This window comes from Uloborus diversus, chromosome 7 (genome assembly GCF_026930045.1).
Source record: "Uloborus diversus isolate 005 chromosome 7, Udiv.v.3.1, whole genome shotgun sequence".
Lineage (NCBI taxonomy): Eukaryota > Metazoa > Arthropoda > Arachnida > Araneae > Uloboridae > Uloborus > Uloborus diversus.
The window spans coordinates 133531556-133546645 of record NC_072737.1 but is presented as its reverse complement, the minus strand read 5'-3'; the positions used below and the strand labels follow the sequence as shown (position 1 = coordinate 133546645).

Sequence of the window (15090 nt, the reverse complement as noted above, 5' to 3'; positions counted from 1 at the left end):
ACACAAATATGTGAAAAAATTATCAGCAATGTGATAAACGGATAAAATCCTAACAAATCTTATGTTCTTAATTCATAGGAATATAGCAAATTATTACACTATTTTTCTAAAATAGACTTTTATTTTTAATTTAAAAAGATTTTCTATAAATCCTTAGCTTAAAATAGCAAATGAAAAACTATAAAAATAAATGCTCATCATTTTTTTACAATTACGTATTCTCACAAAAATATGTAATTGCCAATTAACTCTGTAACAGTTAAAGTCTTCAAAAATAAATAAAGCCATTTTAATCCAAAATTTATCAAAATAACTTCCAACCATTGAATGGAAAAGTTTGAAGAATGCATAAGGACAGTAATCTCAAACACACTAAGCAATTTTTCGGCAAAGTTACTTTCAAAATGTTGGCATTTTTCCAAAAGAAGAAGTTTTAACCTATAAAAGTTAAAATTTTGAGACTTTAAACTTCTATGAACATTCATTTCATGAAAAAGAAAGAAAGAAAAAATTGTAGAATAAAGGCACAAGACAAGTCAAACCACCCAACCTTTGTAGAAAATACTAGTAATTTCCAGATAAGAAAAGCTTGATTTTTTTCCCCAAAAAAGAGCAAAAAAAAAGATTTTTTTTTTTTAGATTTATTATTCAGTACTTAAAAATGAGCTTGAATTTTCTTCCTCTCAACTATCAGGGAAATTCATTTACCTGGAATACGACATTTACCACATTTTTGCGCAGCAGTTGTCCACTCGGAGCATCACATTTGAATATTATTTTGTCACAGTATGAACTCAAATTAAAATCATTATAGAATTAACTCCATCCCTTAAACATGTTACCGTTTTATTATTCACTATTATTTACTGATATTTCATTTAATTAATAAATAAATAAATAAATTTATTTACTCAAGATTTGAATTTCATTCAAACATTTTTCTTGGAATAAAAACCTGTAAGCAGCAAAATAAATCAACATGTTTGTTGATATTTTGAAAACCATTTTTTGTTTGCCAAACTTCAATCACAATGTTTTTAAGAATAAAATTGAGCTTAAATTTTCTGTCAAGATACAGCCTAGTATTCGAAAAAACACTCAGAACAATTCCTTCTAAAATTTTAGACCAGTAACTAAAACTAAAGAGTAAATATATAAAAACATTTACACATTACTACCTCTTCACTTAATAAATGAATGTAAGACAGAGGGCGATACTTTTCTACCCATAAGGCAGTCTCAGTACTAATTTCTTCAATCATATCAACCTCCATTGCAGTTTCCATTTTTTCTTTTTCTAGTAATGCCATCTCTTTCTCGTGCAAAATTCTTTCTTCTTCCTGAAATACATGATAAGCCATTTAAATATTCTCATCTTTTTTTACAAAAATCAGACAACATTTCGTCACTTTTGCTTTCAATTGCATTTTTATTTCTCAGAGAGAGTTTATTTTTTACAAAAACAATTGCTACTAATAATACTCCAAAATTAGTAGTAAAACTACTATTACCAGATTAGCATTTTGTGATGTTTTAATTTTAAAAAGCGCAGTTTTTTTTTTTTTTTTTTTTGAGCAATCACGATTGCTTATAGCTTTTATTTAACCGTCCTTGATGTTTTGGTTCCTTTTTCAGGTTGGACCAGGCACACCAGCACCACTGCCAACCGGCCTCTGCAGGTGCAGGTGACCCCCGTTCCTGAGCTATCTGCTTCTCCTGGTCGGAGGCGTCAATGTCCTACACACATGCATGCTCACACATACAATCACACAACTTCACATACATACACTCACACACGCCTACGCACACACACACAGGTCTACGCACACACACAAGCCTACACACACACAAGACTACACACAAACACAACTATGCACACGTAACCACCCAGGAGGAGGGGCAGGCTTGAGGAGACAGGAGCCGTTTCTATAAACAATAACTCCAATGAGTAGGGCCCTATCACAGATCGTGATTGCGAAAAACATAATTTGAATTCAAAATTTCAGAATTCAAATTAATTTTCTTCTTTTTTTTTTTTCTCTGCTTCAAAGTTAATCCTATCAATTCTTAGTCAGCTATCAAAATGATTTCTAAATTACAGTATAACATTCATTTAACGATTATCAAGGGACTGGAAAAAGTTATCGTTAAATCAAGGATATTGTTAAACCAAGTGGTACAGACATTCAATGCAGTCAAATCCGGACCAGTGAAATATATCATTAAATTGAGGAAATCGTTAAATTGGGTATTGTTAAATCGAAGTTATACTGTATTAGTAAAAAATTCAGTAATTTAGTATTAAAAGAGTATTGCAAAACTCAGTCTAAACTTTCACCTCACTGTTCGGTCAATTTATAATTTGTCCCATGACATTTCTATACATTCTGCTTTTATCCGATAATTTAGGATACCTTGTGTGAAACTTTACATCTGACTCGCTCTGTTTCTGAATGCTCAAATACAAATATCACATTGCTTAGCTAAATTTGGAACTAATCCGAGGTAGGGGGCTCATGGAAATCAGAAGACATCAGCAAGGGGTCCAGAGAACAAAAAAGTTTGTGAACTTTAGATGTATACATAGTTGTAAACATACAAATAAAATTTACAGCCTACAGCATGGGTGCAAGTTTGGTGATGTGTTCAAGACGGAAAATATTTTCAGCTCCCCCCCCCCCCTGTGTGCTTAAAGAAAAATTTATGTGTATAAATGTTGGAGATTTTAAATATGCCAGTTTTGGAATCTGTTTCATTTGAATTTTAAGCTTTTGATTTTTCTAACAACATGAACTTAGTTTAAGTTGTAATATTTAAGCGTTTTGATATCGTCAGTGTTCGCGCTCAACTATACGTAACTTGGGTCCCAAGGACCCATTAATGAAATAGATTTGGGTCCTTTGGCGGAAAAAATGAGTCCCTTAAATTTTAAACAGAAAATCTTAGCACATAACTGAATAATATACAACTATTTATATTTAGGGAAAAGAAACTATCCACATAGTTATTTGAAAAAGGTATGAAATAAACTAAATTGGTTAATTTTGCCCTTTTTTTCTGTGATTATCATATGTTCAAATAATACACTTGCAAGATTTAGTTATTTGAGAAACTATTTAGTCAGTTACAATGAGGTAAACTCAAAATTTACTTTAAAGTTAGATTTTACCATGAAATAAAAAATAAATGCCTTTGATTGATCAAGCAGAAAGTACTCCCTTAACCTTTGCTTTCATGAACATTTTTCTAGGTGAAAAAAAGCAAACAGCCCCCAATCCCTTCATCAATTATCAATGGCAATTTCATAGAAATAGAAAAAAATCGCAAGCGAATTAACCCAACGCAAAAATCGCGATCGCAAAAACGAAACATTTTCTCACATGAGTATGAAAATTCCTCATTTGCAATCTTAAATTAGAAAATTTGACTTCATTTTGACTCTTTTAAAATATCTGTGTTGGCTTTGGTGCTACTTTAAAAATTTCGCCATTTTCAAAATGGCGCGATCGATTAATACGTGACTTTTGCAAGTCCAAATAAAAATAGCCCCTCAGAAATAGGTGAATTACTAGAAAATGAACAAGGTTAAAGTGCTTTTGTATAAAATTCATATTCATAAGTAATTTAACAAGAAAAATGTTAAGTTCAGAACTTTGTGTTTTGCGCGATCGGGAAAATGTTCGCCATTTTTTTTTCACCCATCCTTTTATTGAGGATGCAAGATAATAATTTTCAAAAGTAATTCTGGTTAGGTGAATGCAAAATAGATAAGCTTTTACTACTCAGTTGTCCTGTATCAATCCTGAAGATTGCATTGAAACCATTCTTACTTTTGATCTTTATTGTTGTTTTCAGGAATTTCCCCAAAAAGTTGAGGGAGAACTTATTCTTAGAATACAGTACAATGGGCTATTTATGAACTTGCAATATTTTGCTCCTTGAGCTCTGCCCAGGAGGTCACTGTAAGCTCCAGTCTTATCACTAAAATTCCATTGACTGGTCAACAGTAAGGGTGTGTTTGAATAGCTGATAAAGAGATAGGGTCATTTTAATCCTTTTCTGTTGATTATCCTGGTCATTGAAGCTTAAAAGCATTCACTAGATAGATCTTCAGCATTTTCCACAATTTTTTTTCTGGTTTTTATCTTTTGGGTGTTCTGGGTCCCTAGGACCCGAATTTTCGTGGAAGTTGCGTCCCTTTCCCACGAATTTGCGTAAAAAACCCGCTATAGCGCGTAAACGCGAACCCTGGATATCGTGATTCCAAAAAACCTAAAAACCACCAATAACGTGGGCTCTGCAACCCCTCCCCCAGAAAATTTTTTAAATTGAAGTACAAAAAACGCAATGGTAGACCATTTTGGTAAAGTTCAGGGAAAGGAGGGTTCAGGGACTCTTACATGAATTTTTTCAAACCGATAGTCCCAAAATCACAATATTGGGTGACCTTCAAAAATATTAGAAAAAGAGTGGGGGGGGGGGTTGGACTCTGCCCGAAATTAAAGCTTTAAAAACGAAATTGTAGTTCATATTTCATAAGGTTTATATGCTTTTTGAATGCATTATCGAAGGGATGGAGTTAAGGAACTCTCCATCGGCAATATTTCGAAATTGAAGTTCCAAAAACGCAATTTTAGACGATGTTGGATAATGTTAGGGGTAAAAGCGTTCGGGGCTCCCCCCCGCTAGTTTTTTGCCGATCGTAAACATTTTATTGCAGCAATAAAATCGCTTGGGACATAAGATTTTCACTTTTGCAACATAATTCAGTTATGATCGGAAAGTCTACCCAAGGTAGCTCCAACAAACCAGAAAAGAAGGAAAGGTGGGGGAAGGGTATGCGTGACTAATTATAATAAATTGGTGCCATTTCCCCCACACAGTCTTCATTTGAAAAAGAATTCTTTTATAAGATAACAGGTGGTGAAATTAGCCACAAAAAAACCACTTCAGTGAAGTAGATGCATTTTTTAAACGAGGTACTGTTTCCAATATTCATTAATTAAAAAAAGCAATAGGGGAACTGAATCTTCACCCCAGGGAGGGGCCCCGAATCACATCCCTCTTAAGGCACTCAAATATAGTCTAAAGTAGCGTTTTAAATATTTCAGCATAAAAAAATTTTCGGAAGAAAACTTCTGAACCCCTTTTTCTGAATTCACCACAAATATCCTAAATTTGAGTTCTAAGGCTTTAGTTTCTAAATTTGTTTTTAGGAACAGTACCCCCCCCCCCAGCTATAAAAATGACTTATGACCGCCTAAAAGTTTTAATACTTTAATTTCGGAAACTTTTTGAAAGAAGCTTCCTAATCCCTTCCCCCTTAAGTCATTCAAAGATAGTCCAAAATAGAGCTTTTAAAATTTCAGAAACGGAAATATTTCGGGCTGGGCGGCAAAATACCCCCTCCCCCCTCTCTTTGTGGTTATTAAAGGCAGTGTAAGTTTGTGTTCAAGATTTATTATTCTATTGTAAGAGCAACTCACCTCCTCACATCGCCAAAGACAACCCAAAGTTTTAAGACTTTAAATTTCGAAAATGTTCCGAGATAGACCCCCCCCCCCCCCCCGAATTCCCTAACTCTTAATTCACTCAAAAATGGCCAAAATAGCTTTTCAATATTTCAGCATGGGGAAATTTTCGGGGGAGAGAGCTCCCTACCCCCTACCCCCGAATTTCGAGCTCCTTCCTCTAAGTTCACTAAATTTGACTTAAACTTGCGGTTCCCCCCTGTTCATCACCGAAGTTTTAAGAGCTTAAGTTCTAAAATTTATTGAGAGAAAGTCTTTGAAGATTATCTAAAGCTAATGTCTGAATGATTCAACTTTGAATTTTTTTTTTTTTTTTTTGGGAAGGGGGACCCCGAACCGCAAGATGGTCTAAAGGTTCGCTTTTACGGCTCCAGTTTCAGAATTTCGCCTAAAGAGAGCCCCCTCTCCCCCCTCTTGACATTGCCAAAGACAGCCTTAAAGTTTTAAGACTTCAATTACAAACACTTTTCGGGAGAGGGGCCCAAATTCCCTTTCTATTAAGAAATTTAAGTATAGCCTCAAATAGTTTTTAATACATCAGCTACAAAATATTTTTAGGTTAGAATACCAAAACCATCTCTCACCAATTCACCAAAGATTGCCTAAATTAGTGTTTTTAAAAAACTCCATTTTCCGATTTTTTTTAAACCTCCTCCTCTTCACTTTTACATCATTAAAGACAACCTAAACATTTTTGACTTTTAAATTTTTAAGTTTTCAGAGGAAAAATCCCGAACCACTCGTAGCTTCAAAAATGACTTTCAATTCAGTTTTTCGATATTTCATTATAGAGCCCTTGAGTAGCCCCTCCCCCTCTTAGATTGTCCAAAATGCAAACGTTTTAGGACCTCAGTATCGTGGGTTAATTTGCGAACTAACCCTCTTTGCAAGAGCAGCGTTTTTTTCGTAAATTCGTGCTGCAGTTATTTTTCTCGTTTCTTTTTTCTCCTCCCCCCCCCATATTTCCATTCTAGCGAGTGTTAGATTGAAAGACATTGGAATTTAGTGATTCCTCAAGTCTTAGATTATTTTATCAGAAACCTGTCAAAACTGCAGGAACTGTTGCCCATCAGTGTTTCAAACCAGCTTGAAATTCCCCCCCCCCCCCGATTATTTCCAAAATTCCCATTTTCATTAAAATCTTTAAAGTCCCTGATAGTTCCCATTTTGCCTAGTATTTGAACGCCTTTTCTGAGGCGTAAACATTTCATCTCGTCTGCAATCACTCTCAATCGGTGATTCAGATGCAACTCTGAGACATTTTTTGCAAAAAAAAAAATGCAAATGAAAAAAAAAAACCCGAAAGGATGATTGAAAATACAAAGAGAAAAGGCTTAATTTTGAAATAGAGACGATAAATTTGATAAATCAAGGAGAATAGTGAGCAACTCCGCGGTCTGCAATGCAATGAGTTGGAAATGAAAAGTTAAACGGCGCGAGTCTATAGCTACTCCTCCAGAAGCACTATGTTGCAAATAAAACAAGTTCATGTCGGAAAATTGAGAGAATGTCGATGTAAATTCGTGATTATGAAACGGTACAGTAATATTAAAGCATATTTTTCAAACACTCAATTTTTCTTTTTTGAGTAAAAACTGAAGGAAAGTCATCGAATTTCTTTCCGTCCCGACTTCCGTCTCGAAAATTTTGTCAAAGACGGAAATCCGTCCTGAGACGGAAGGTCTTGCACCCATGGCCTACAGTAAAAATAATTGTATATGGTAAAGCCAATTGTGCATAATGAAACAAGTATTTTACAAATACAACATGGAGCTCTCGTTACAATAATTTTATACACACAATTGTTCATGTTATTTTATTTGCAAACAATTTCATTCAACAAGAGTGTTCAAGATGAGATTTTGAAAAAAAATTTCACATCTATTTTGATAGACATTTCAAGAAAAATTATTTCAGATATTTTATTTGAGATAAATAAGGAAATTCATTAAAAAATTCTTTAAAAATATGCACTCAATGATTGCAGTAATTTATTATGTAAAAACTTAATACTTACCATCATAAAATATTTAGACTTCAATGAATCAATAGATGTTGACAACAAGGAACTTGTTCGTTCACTAAAACTTCGAACCTGAAAGGTGCAATTAATTGATAAAGAAATCTACACAATTATGACATAAAGTATGGCTTAATAAAAAGCAAAACTTCATGGATAGATTTTAAAGAAAGTTACCACATTTTTTTCATCTTCCTCATCCTTTAACGTAATATAAATTCTTCTTCCATCAGATCGAGTTAAAGTTATTTGATCTTTTAAAAATGTTGTGGTGGATTCATCAAATAAAGATGACCTTGCTTGCGTCTGAAGGACATTTTTCAAGAAGGAATTCACATCCAGATTAGTACGTCTTTTTTTAACTGAAAATATAAAGCAATTCATTTTATGATAAAAGTAAGCAGTAATATAATATATATATATATATATATATATATATATATATACACAGTAGAATCTCGAAAATCCGAGTCACAAAAGTCCGAGGTTCCATTAAATTCAAGGTGCTTTATTTGAAATTTAGGGTCTTTTTTTAATAGCTAAAACATTATTTGCAATAACATCCAAAAAACTGTATATTTTTGCCATTGTAAGGTGTTTTTACTGCAAAAAGAAAAATGGTGAGAGGTTTGTATCAACAGCAATCCAAGTGGCAGTCAATATTCATTAATTACTAGAGATGGGTTAATCTTCTATCCCAGATGTCTCGGAGCTACTAACTTGATACAAAAAAAAGGACTTAAAATTTATTTTGTTCTTCCATAAAGAACAAAGAAGCAGCCCCTTTGGAATGTCCGAGTTCAATCAACAAGAGAAGTACACAATTTGATGCCATGTGATGCGTATGCACGAAAATTTTAATCTTTTATGACGAACCACTTTTGTGTTAAGCAATGTACATACACACATCCACTAGGACCAAGCGATATACCGATATATAGTCTTGGAATCTAATTCGAACAGGAGGGAGGGAGGGTAACCATTAAAATATGTATTATGTTGAAAATGAATAAAAACTAAGTGATATTGATTGAAAATTAGTATTTTCTCAAAATCAAAACAGGTACTAACAATTTCCTAACCAAAAAAAGATTTAAAAAATAAAATAATGGTTAAAATAAGAACTATAATAAGCCGACTGAAAGTAGTAGAGGCCAAAATAACTTCCAACTATCAAAATAATTGAAATATTTATAAGATACAAAACGACAAATTTCAATAACAAACAATTTTTGGCAAAGCTTGTGTTTGATTTTGGCATAGAAACAAAAGGTTACTCATGCAAGATTGAAATACTGAAAATTCAATTTAAACATTGGGGATCCTTTTGAAAAAATTGTACAAACTATTTTAATCTTCAAAATATTTCAAAATTTTGTAGACCATTTCAAAAGTTTTGTGTGACTCTACGCTGATAAACACTAATTTAAAGAATTTTTTTCTAAAAAGTCTGAAAATTATAATTCTAGGAAATAGTGGTACCATTGTTTAGTTATTAAGTTGCTCTTTCATCTATTGTATAAAATATGCTGTGTTTATTCATGCTTTGTATTTAATATCTACAAATTTAAAAAAAAATGATTTAAATAAAAAAAATGATTTTTTTTAAATCCAAAAAATCCCAAACTTAGTCAACAGCAGATATTACGTATGTATGAAAACACTTAAAGAAGTTAAAACAAAAATTAATTTTAGCCAGCGGTTCTGTACTTAATTTTCTGCCATTTGACACTAAAGAGCATGAATGGTTAAAAACTTTTCAATTTAATGATTCAAATAAAAATACAAACGAACTTAATTTCTTTGCCTCTTCACAAGGCATAGTATGCATCATAAATGCAAAAAATCTTATACCCATGGCGGATGCAAAGAGATTGCGATTTTCAAAGTGAACGCATTAAAAGTATATAAAACGGCATTTAATTTTTAAGAAATTATTTTAGTAAATTATTTTAGAACTGTATTTTATAGCTCTACAATAAAAGTATTATTTATAACAATCAACATTCAACAAACAACAATCAATTGAAGCAAAAATCAAATTATTAGATTTTAACTTTTAGACTCTCATAAAGAACAAATAATATTGCTTAAACATTTTAACTTTGTGTTTTTATAGGAATAAAAAGAAGTTTCATTTATTTGCCCTCCCAAAAAAGCATAATAAGCATCAAAAATCAGAAAAATTTGATTTTCATATTGAATACAAAGAGATTGTTTTAATCAAAATGAAAGCATCAAAAGTCTTAAAATGGCAAATAAAAGAATATATTATAGCAAAAAAACTTTAGAATAGTACTTTAACAAGTCTACAAGATGTTATATTATTAATAATTATCGACATAATGGTCAGAAATCCAAAAAAAAATTTCGGATATGGGGAAGAAAATAGTCTAACGAAAAAATCGGATTTCCGGTATTAACAGACGAAAAATAGCGGAATTTTGGTAAAATTCGGTATAACGTAATCACATGTATCAGATTGGCGATAGAAGAAAACTTTTAAGGTCATGCAGTATAAAAAAATAAGAGGTTTGTAAGGCGATAATAGCAAAATTCAGAAGTTTTAAGGGCCCTTATTTTTTTTCTTAAAAAGCAGGAGTTTATAAGGAGTTTGTAAGGAGCGGACGAATCCTGAATATGACTGCACAAATACAAGGCAAAGAATAATTGAACTGCAACAAAAACAATAAATTAAGTTTATTGCAACATGATACACCCATGTATTGAAACCTCATGTAATTGATAGTAAAGCCATAGTTAGGTTTATCATACAGTCTAAGGTAAACACACCAGTAGTGGTCAGTACTTCAGTAGTGAGTGGCCACTTTAAGGTTACTTTTATACTTTAAAGAAAGAAATGAACAATAATAATGTTATTAATATATTGATACTTAATGTAACTATCATATTGAATCAATTTTATTCATGAGTGATTCGAATTTAAAGTAAGTAATGCAAATTCTTCGGATGGGAGAATGTCAGATGGTCTCCTCTGAAATTTTCAGATTTTGGAGTGGCTACTAATGGATCAAATTTGAGGTTCGGGAAAAAATGGATAAAAAAATTAGCAAATTGAAATTCTGGCATTTTTAGAAAATGGGGCGATGAAAGAAAAGCTGGGCTTTAATACACTCATTGAGTTTTAAGAGAGGTAATTGTAGATGAAAACAGTTTTAAAATATACTTCACTGTGGCCACTACTAGTGCATTATAAACCTTGAAGTGGCCACTACTGGTGTATTTAGCTTATATGTTATAAAATTGCACAGAAAAGTACTATGCAAACCTGATACTTGAGCAGAATTTGATTCGTGGGTTGTTTGCCTTTTCTTTCCTTGATGAGAAGAAGTTTCCAATCTCTCTATATCAGCGATTTCATCTTCAATGCTTTCTTCAACAGTTACATCATTTCCAAAACTCAGTTTTCTTTTAACACCAGAATTTACTATAGATAAAAGGTAGCAAAATATTACCAGATAAAAACAAAACATGTTTTGAACAAATATTCAAATAGAAAATTACAATCCAATGCAATTTCACAACTAAATCCAATGTCTCTAACAAATCACTCTCAAAGCTGAAACTAAGTAACAAAAATACTTTTTATCTTTAAATAGTAAAACTGTATTCAGCACTAAATATCAGCCATAAGCTTTAAGGTATTTTTTTTATTCCTGACATTTTTTCACATTTCTACCACAACTCCTACATTTTAACACACAGACTTAGGATCATCATGCATGGCAGCATAGTTTTTGTTTAGAAACTGCTTTGTACTTATATTACGGATTTGCAGTTATATTAGTATAATCTGCAGTACTGATTAATCAGCCATAACTGGAAACTATGCTAATTATGGCTGATTATTGGCTGTATAATTTGTCCTGATTTTGTTTGGAAAGTTGAAAGACGTTAAGGCCTATGAGAATTACTCATATGCTAACTAGAAAGACTTCTAAAAACAAAGCCTTCTTTTTTGGCGCAACAATCCACAGGATTTAAATTATAAAATAACATTGTAAATCACCTAATTTTACAAGCAATTTATTTTTAATAGCAGCATAATTTTAGAACATGCTGCTATTAAAGTGGTTCTGTGTTTAATGATGCTCTCGATTTAAGACGACTGTTCACAGTTCCAGATGCTCCAGAGTAGTTTTAGCAGGGTTCGAAAATATATTGTTACGAATTCTGTAAATAGTAATTATTGTAGTAACGTAACCTGTAAATAGTTTCTTGTAATGCATATACAACCCCTTTACATTCGGCTGAAGTATACGATCCCCCTATTTCCTTTTTTTTCATTGATAAAATTTGATAACGGTCTACGCATTTCGAGAAGCAGTAAGAATGTTGTGGAAACTTTTCAATGTTTATAAAAGCGTCCCGCGTGATTAAAAGTTCAGTTTCGATTGAGAATTCGTACTGAGAGTGTATTAGCTCTGTTTATTGCGAGGCATTTCGCTGTGTTGTTTTCATATTTGGAAGTAAATACGTGTGTAAGCATTGAGTTTATGGTGTTGAGTGACATTTGCTTAATTGCTGATGATTAATTTAGCAGTTGTTAACGATTTCTTCTGTACATAGTGTAAATAAAGCTCCTGTGTTTTTATCAAGAACTGTGTCGTTCTTTCAAGAAAGTTGGAAGTCTCGCCGGATTCGTTACAATTGGTGCCCAACCTGGAGCTCCTTCTGGAATTTCTTGGAGTAAGTGTGACTTTGGACATTTTTTCATAAAGACTTTGAATTTATAGACTTTGTTTTTATGGTGATTACTCGCGTAATGGATGATCAATTAAAACAACTTCTGGAAGCAATTAATGCTGTGAAAAGTGACTTGACTGAAAGTTTGGCGGCTAATCAAAAACAATTAAAAAATGATATGGCGGCTAATCAAAACCAATTGAAAAGTGATTTAACGGTGCTGAAAAATGACCTAGTTTCTAACCAAGAGGAAATTAAAAACGATCTTACTTCAGTAAAGACTGTGATGGAAAATAAATTTAATGAGATAGAGCATCGAGTTGATGCTATTGAAGGAAAGTTTGAGGCAGTTGAAGGCTGATTCATCGCAGTGGAAAATAAAATCGAAGAGAAATTTGAAGAAAAATTGAGTACCATTGAAGGTCGATGCAATGCTGTAGAAAATAAATTGGAAGAAGAAGATAGAAAATTTCATCAACTTAAAGAAGACATCTTTAAAGGCCTGGAAAGGAGATTGGCGACCCCGGAAAGCAGCTCTGTACAGTTTGGAGCTCCCATATCGGTTGCTCGACCGTCCATTAAACTTGCCACATTTGATGGGAAAACTTCGTGGCAGGTTTACAAAACTCAGTTCATGATAGTGGCGGAAGCGAATGGATGGGACTCTGCTACCAAGGCCTGCCATCTTGCAGCATCCCTGAGAGGTGACGCAGCGGACATTCTTCAGACCCTTCCGGACGGCCAGCCCCTGGATTTCGCCGCCCTCACATCTGCGTTAGAGCTTCACTTCGGTGAGAAGTGCCAGAAAGATTTCAGCCGACTCCAGTTGAAGTCGAGTTTCCAGAAAAACGGGAAAACCCTGCAAGAGCTTGCAGCGGACATCGAGAGACTGTCTCATCTTGCTTTTTGCGACTGCCATGCGGATGTTCGAGACAACCTGGCACTCAACTATTACATCGACGGGGTTCAAGATCCGGAAATCCAGAAAGCTCTACGGATGGCGGATGTCAAAGACCTGAATTCTGCTGTTGTGTATGCGATGAGATACGAGGCCGCCCAAGAAGCAACCCGTGTGGATCGCCATCTAATCCGGACTCAGAAAGCTGATGAGTCTGATTCCAGGTCGTCCCACCTCGCTGAACTCGAGAGACAACTCGGTGACTTGGCAAGACATCTGAGCAGCATAACAGCCCAAAAGAAACAAGAACAGAAGTGCTGGAAATGCAGTAGTGAAGGACACCTGCGAAGGAGTTGTCCGGCTCGCCAAGCTACGCGAGGGAAGGAAATCACCACCACCAGAGCTCTGCAGATTTCCTCTTCTAGTAGTGGCAGTGATGGACTTTTCATTTACGCACATGTAAATGGTGTTGGCATAATTAAAGTTAAGTTTAAAAATCCAAAGTTTAAGAGATTTAAACTAAGCTAACATTAACTGGCCGTGTAATGTCAAGTTGGAGACAAGCAAAAAACATGTTTCAGAAAAATACATTTATTAAATATGACTAGAACTATAATACAATATCCCCATAAAGAACACCCCCAAAATATCACAACAAAAATGGTTCCAATAAGTAAAAGAAAAATGTCACCAATCAGTCGATGAAGTCAGTGGCCAGTCCGAAGGATTTACAGCCAGGAGCACAGAAAGTCTTCCGGAACACACTTCAGGAATGCCCTTAGCAGGAAGGCAACGTTAGACAGTTCGGAGATTCGGCGAACATCTCAGGTAGAATTTTAGGAACTCACTTCCCCGGCAATATCAATTGGCCGGACACAACACAAGTGTTTCTTCACCTGGACTCATTCTAATTCCAGGACTTGGAAAATTTCAATACTTGAAAAGCAAGGTGAATATTCATCACCATTCACACACCACTAAAAAACCCGCTAGCACTGCGGGGAAAAACCCCCCCACACGTGAGCCGAACTAGGCTTCACGATCAAAACAAAACTGGGGAACGTTGAGAGAAGAGAGGGAGAGTGCTGCCACTCGCCTCAATATATATGTTTCATCATGTCATTGAGATTCCATGCCTTGATGACGTCACCACACTAACTTCTACTTCCACCATCACTCATTTGTTTATTCCACTGCGGCGAATATTCGTACTCTTCTCCATAGCACGTGCAGTCAACAAGTGGAATTAATTCGAATCAATCAGGTGACAACTCAACTTTTTCTGAATCAACACATCGAGACATGCAATCTTCAATGGATTTAGTAAACAGTCGCCATTAATTATGGCGTGGGGGAATTGTCGATTGAAGTGTTAGCACCAACTAGTTGAATTCTACTTTTACCAGACTGGTCTTAAAGTAGGTACATTTAACTTTAAAATATATTCATTAAATTATCGGCTGTGGACCGAGAATAAAAATAAAATAATATTTTATGCCAACAAATGGGAATCCTTGCAAACTGATTGTCGACACTGGAGCCAATGTGACAATCATTAGGACAGATGTGGCTCGTGAATTTGGATTGAAACGGTTGTGGACATCGCCACGCGTAAGTCTCCAGACTGTGACAGGTGACAAAATCGAGATTGAGATTTGGCAGACCAGATCTCAATTGAGATTGAGGCAAAGTGGACTTGGAAATAGTGTTTGCGAATGCCACCTACCATCATACGGCATTCGTCGCGGATATCACGGACCTCTTCATTCTCGGTTTGGATTTTTTAAAGAAATATGAATTCACTCTCGACTTCAAGACTAATGAGCTGCACTTGACGAGAGAAGACATAGCCGTTTTCCCCGCAGAAAGTGATGTAAAATCCGCTCATCAAATAATAGCCCAAACAGATTTATCGATTCCCTCAAGGTCAGAAT

The 15090-nt window shown here is 34.3% G+C and overlaps 1 protein-coding gene across 1 annotated transcript in view; it reads right to left on the bottom strand.

The window, feature by feature from the left end:
- Positions 1 to 15090, bottom strand: part of LOC129226894 (chromosome transmission fidelity protein 18 homolog) — a 58379-nt gene that overhangs the window by 26816 nt on the left and 16473 nt on the right. The window contains exons 4-7 of the mRNA XM_054861522.1: positions 10841 to 10999; positions 7732 to 7913; positions 7549 to 7626; positions 1179 to 1340 (exon numbers count right to left, since the gene is read on the bottom strand). Of these exons, the coding sequence (XP_054717497.1) occupies positions 1179 to 1340; positions 7549 to 7626; positions 7732 to 7913; positions 10841 to 10999 (581 nt within the window). The remainder of the gene's footprint in view (positions 1 to 1178; positions 1341 to 7548; positions 7627 to 7731; positions 7914 to 10840; positions 11000 to 15090) is intronic.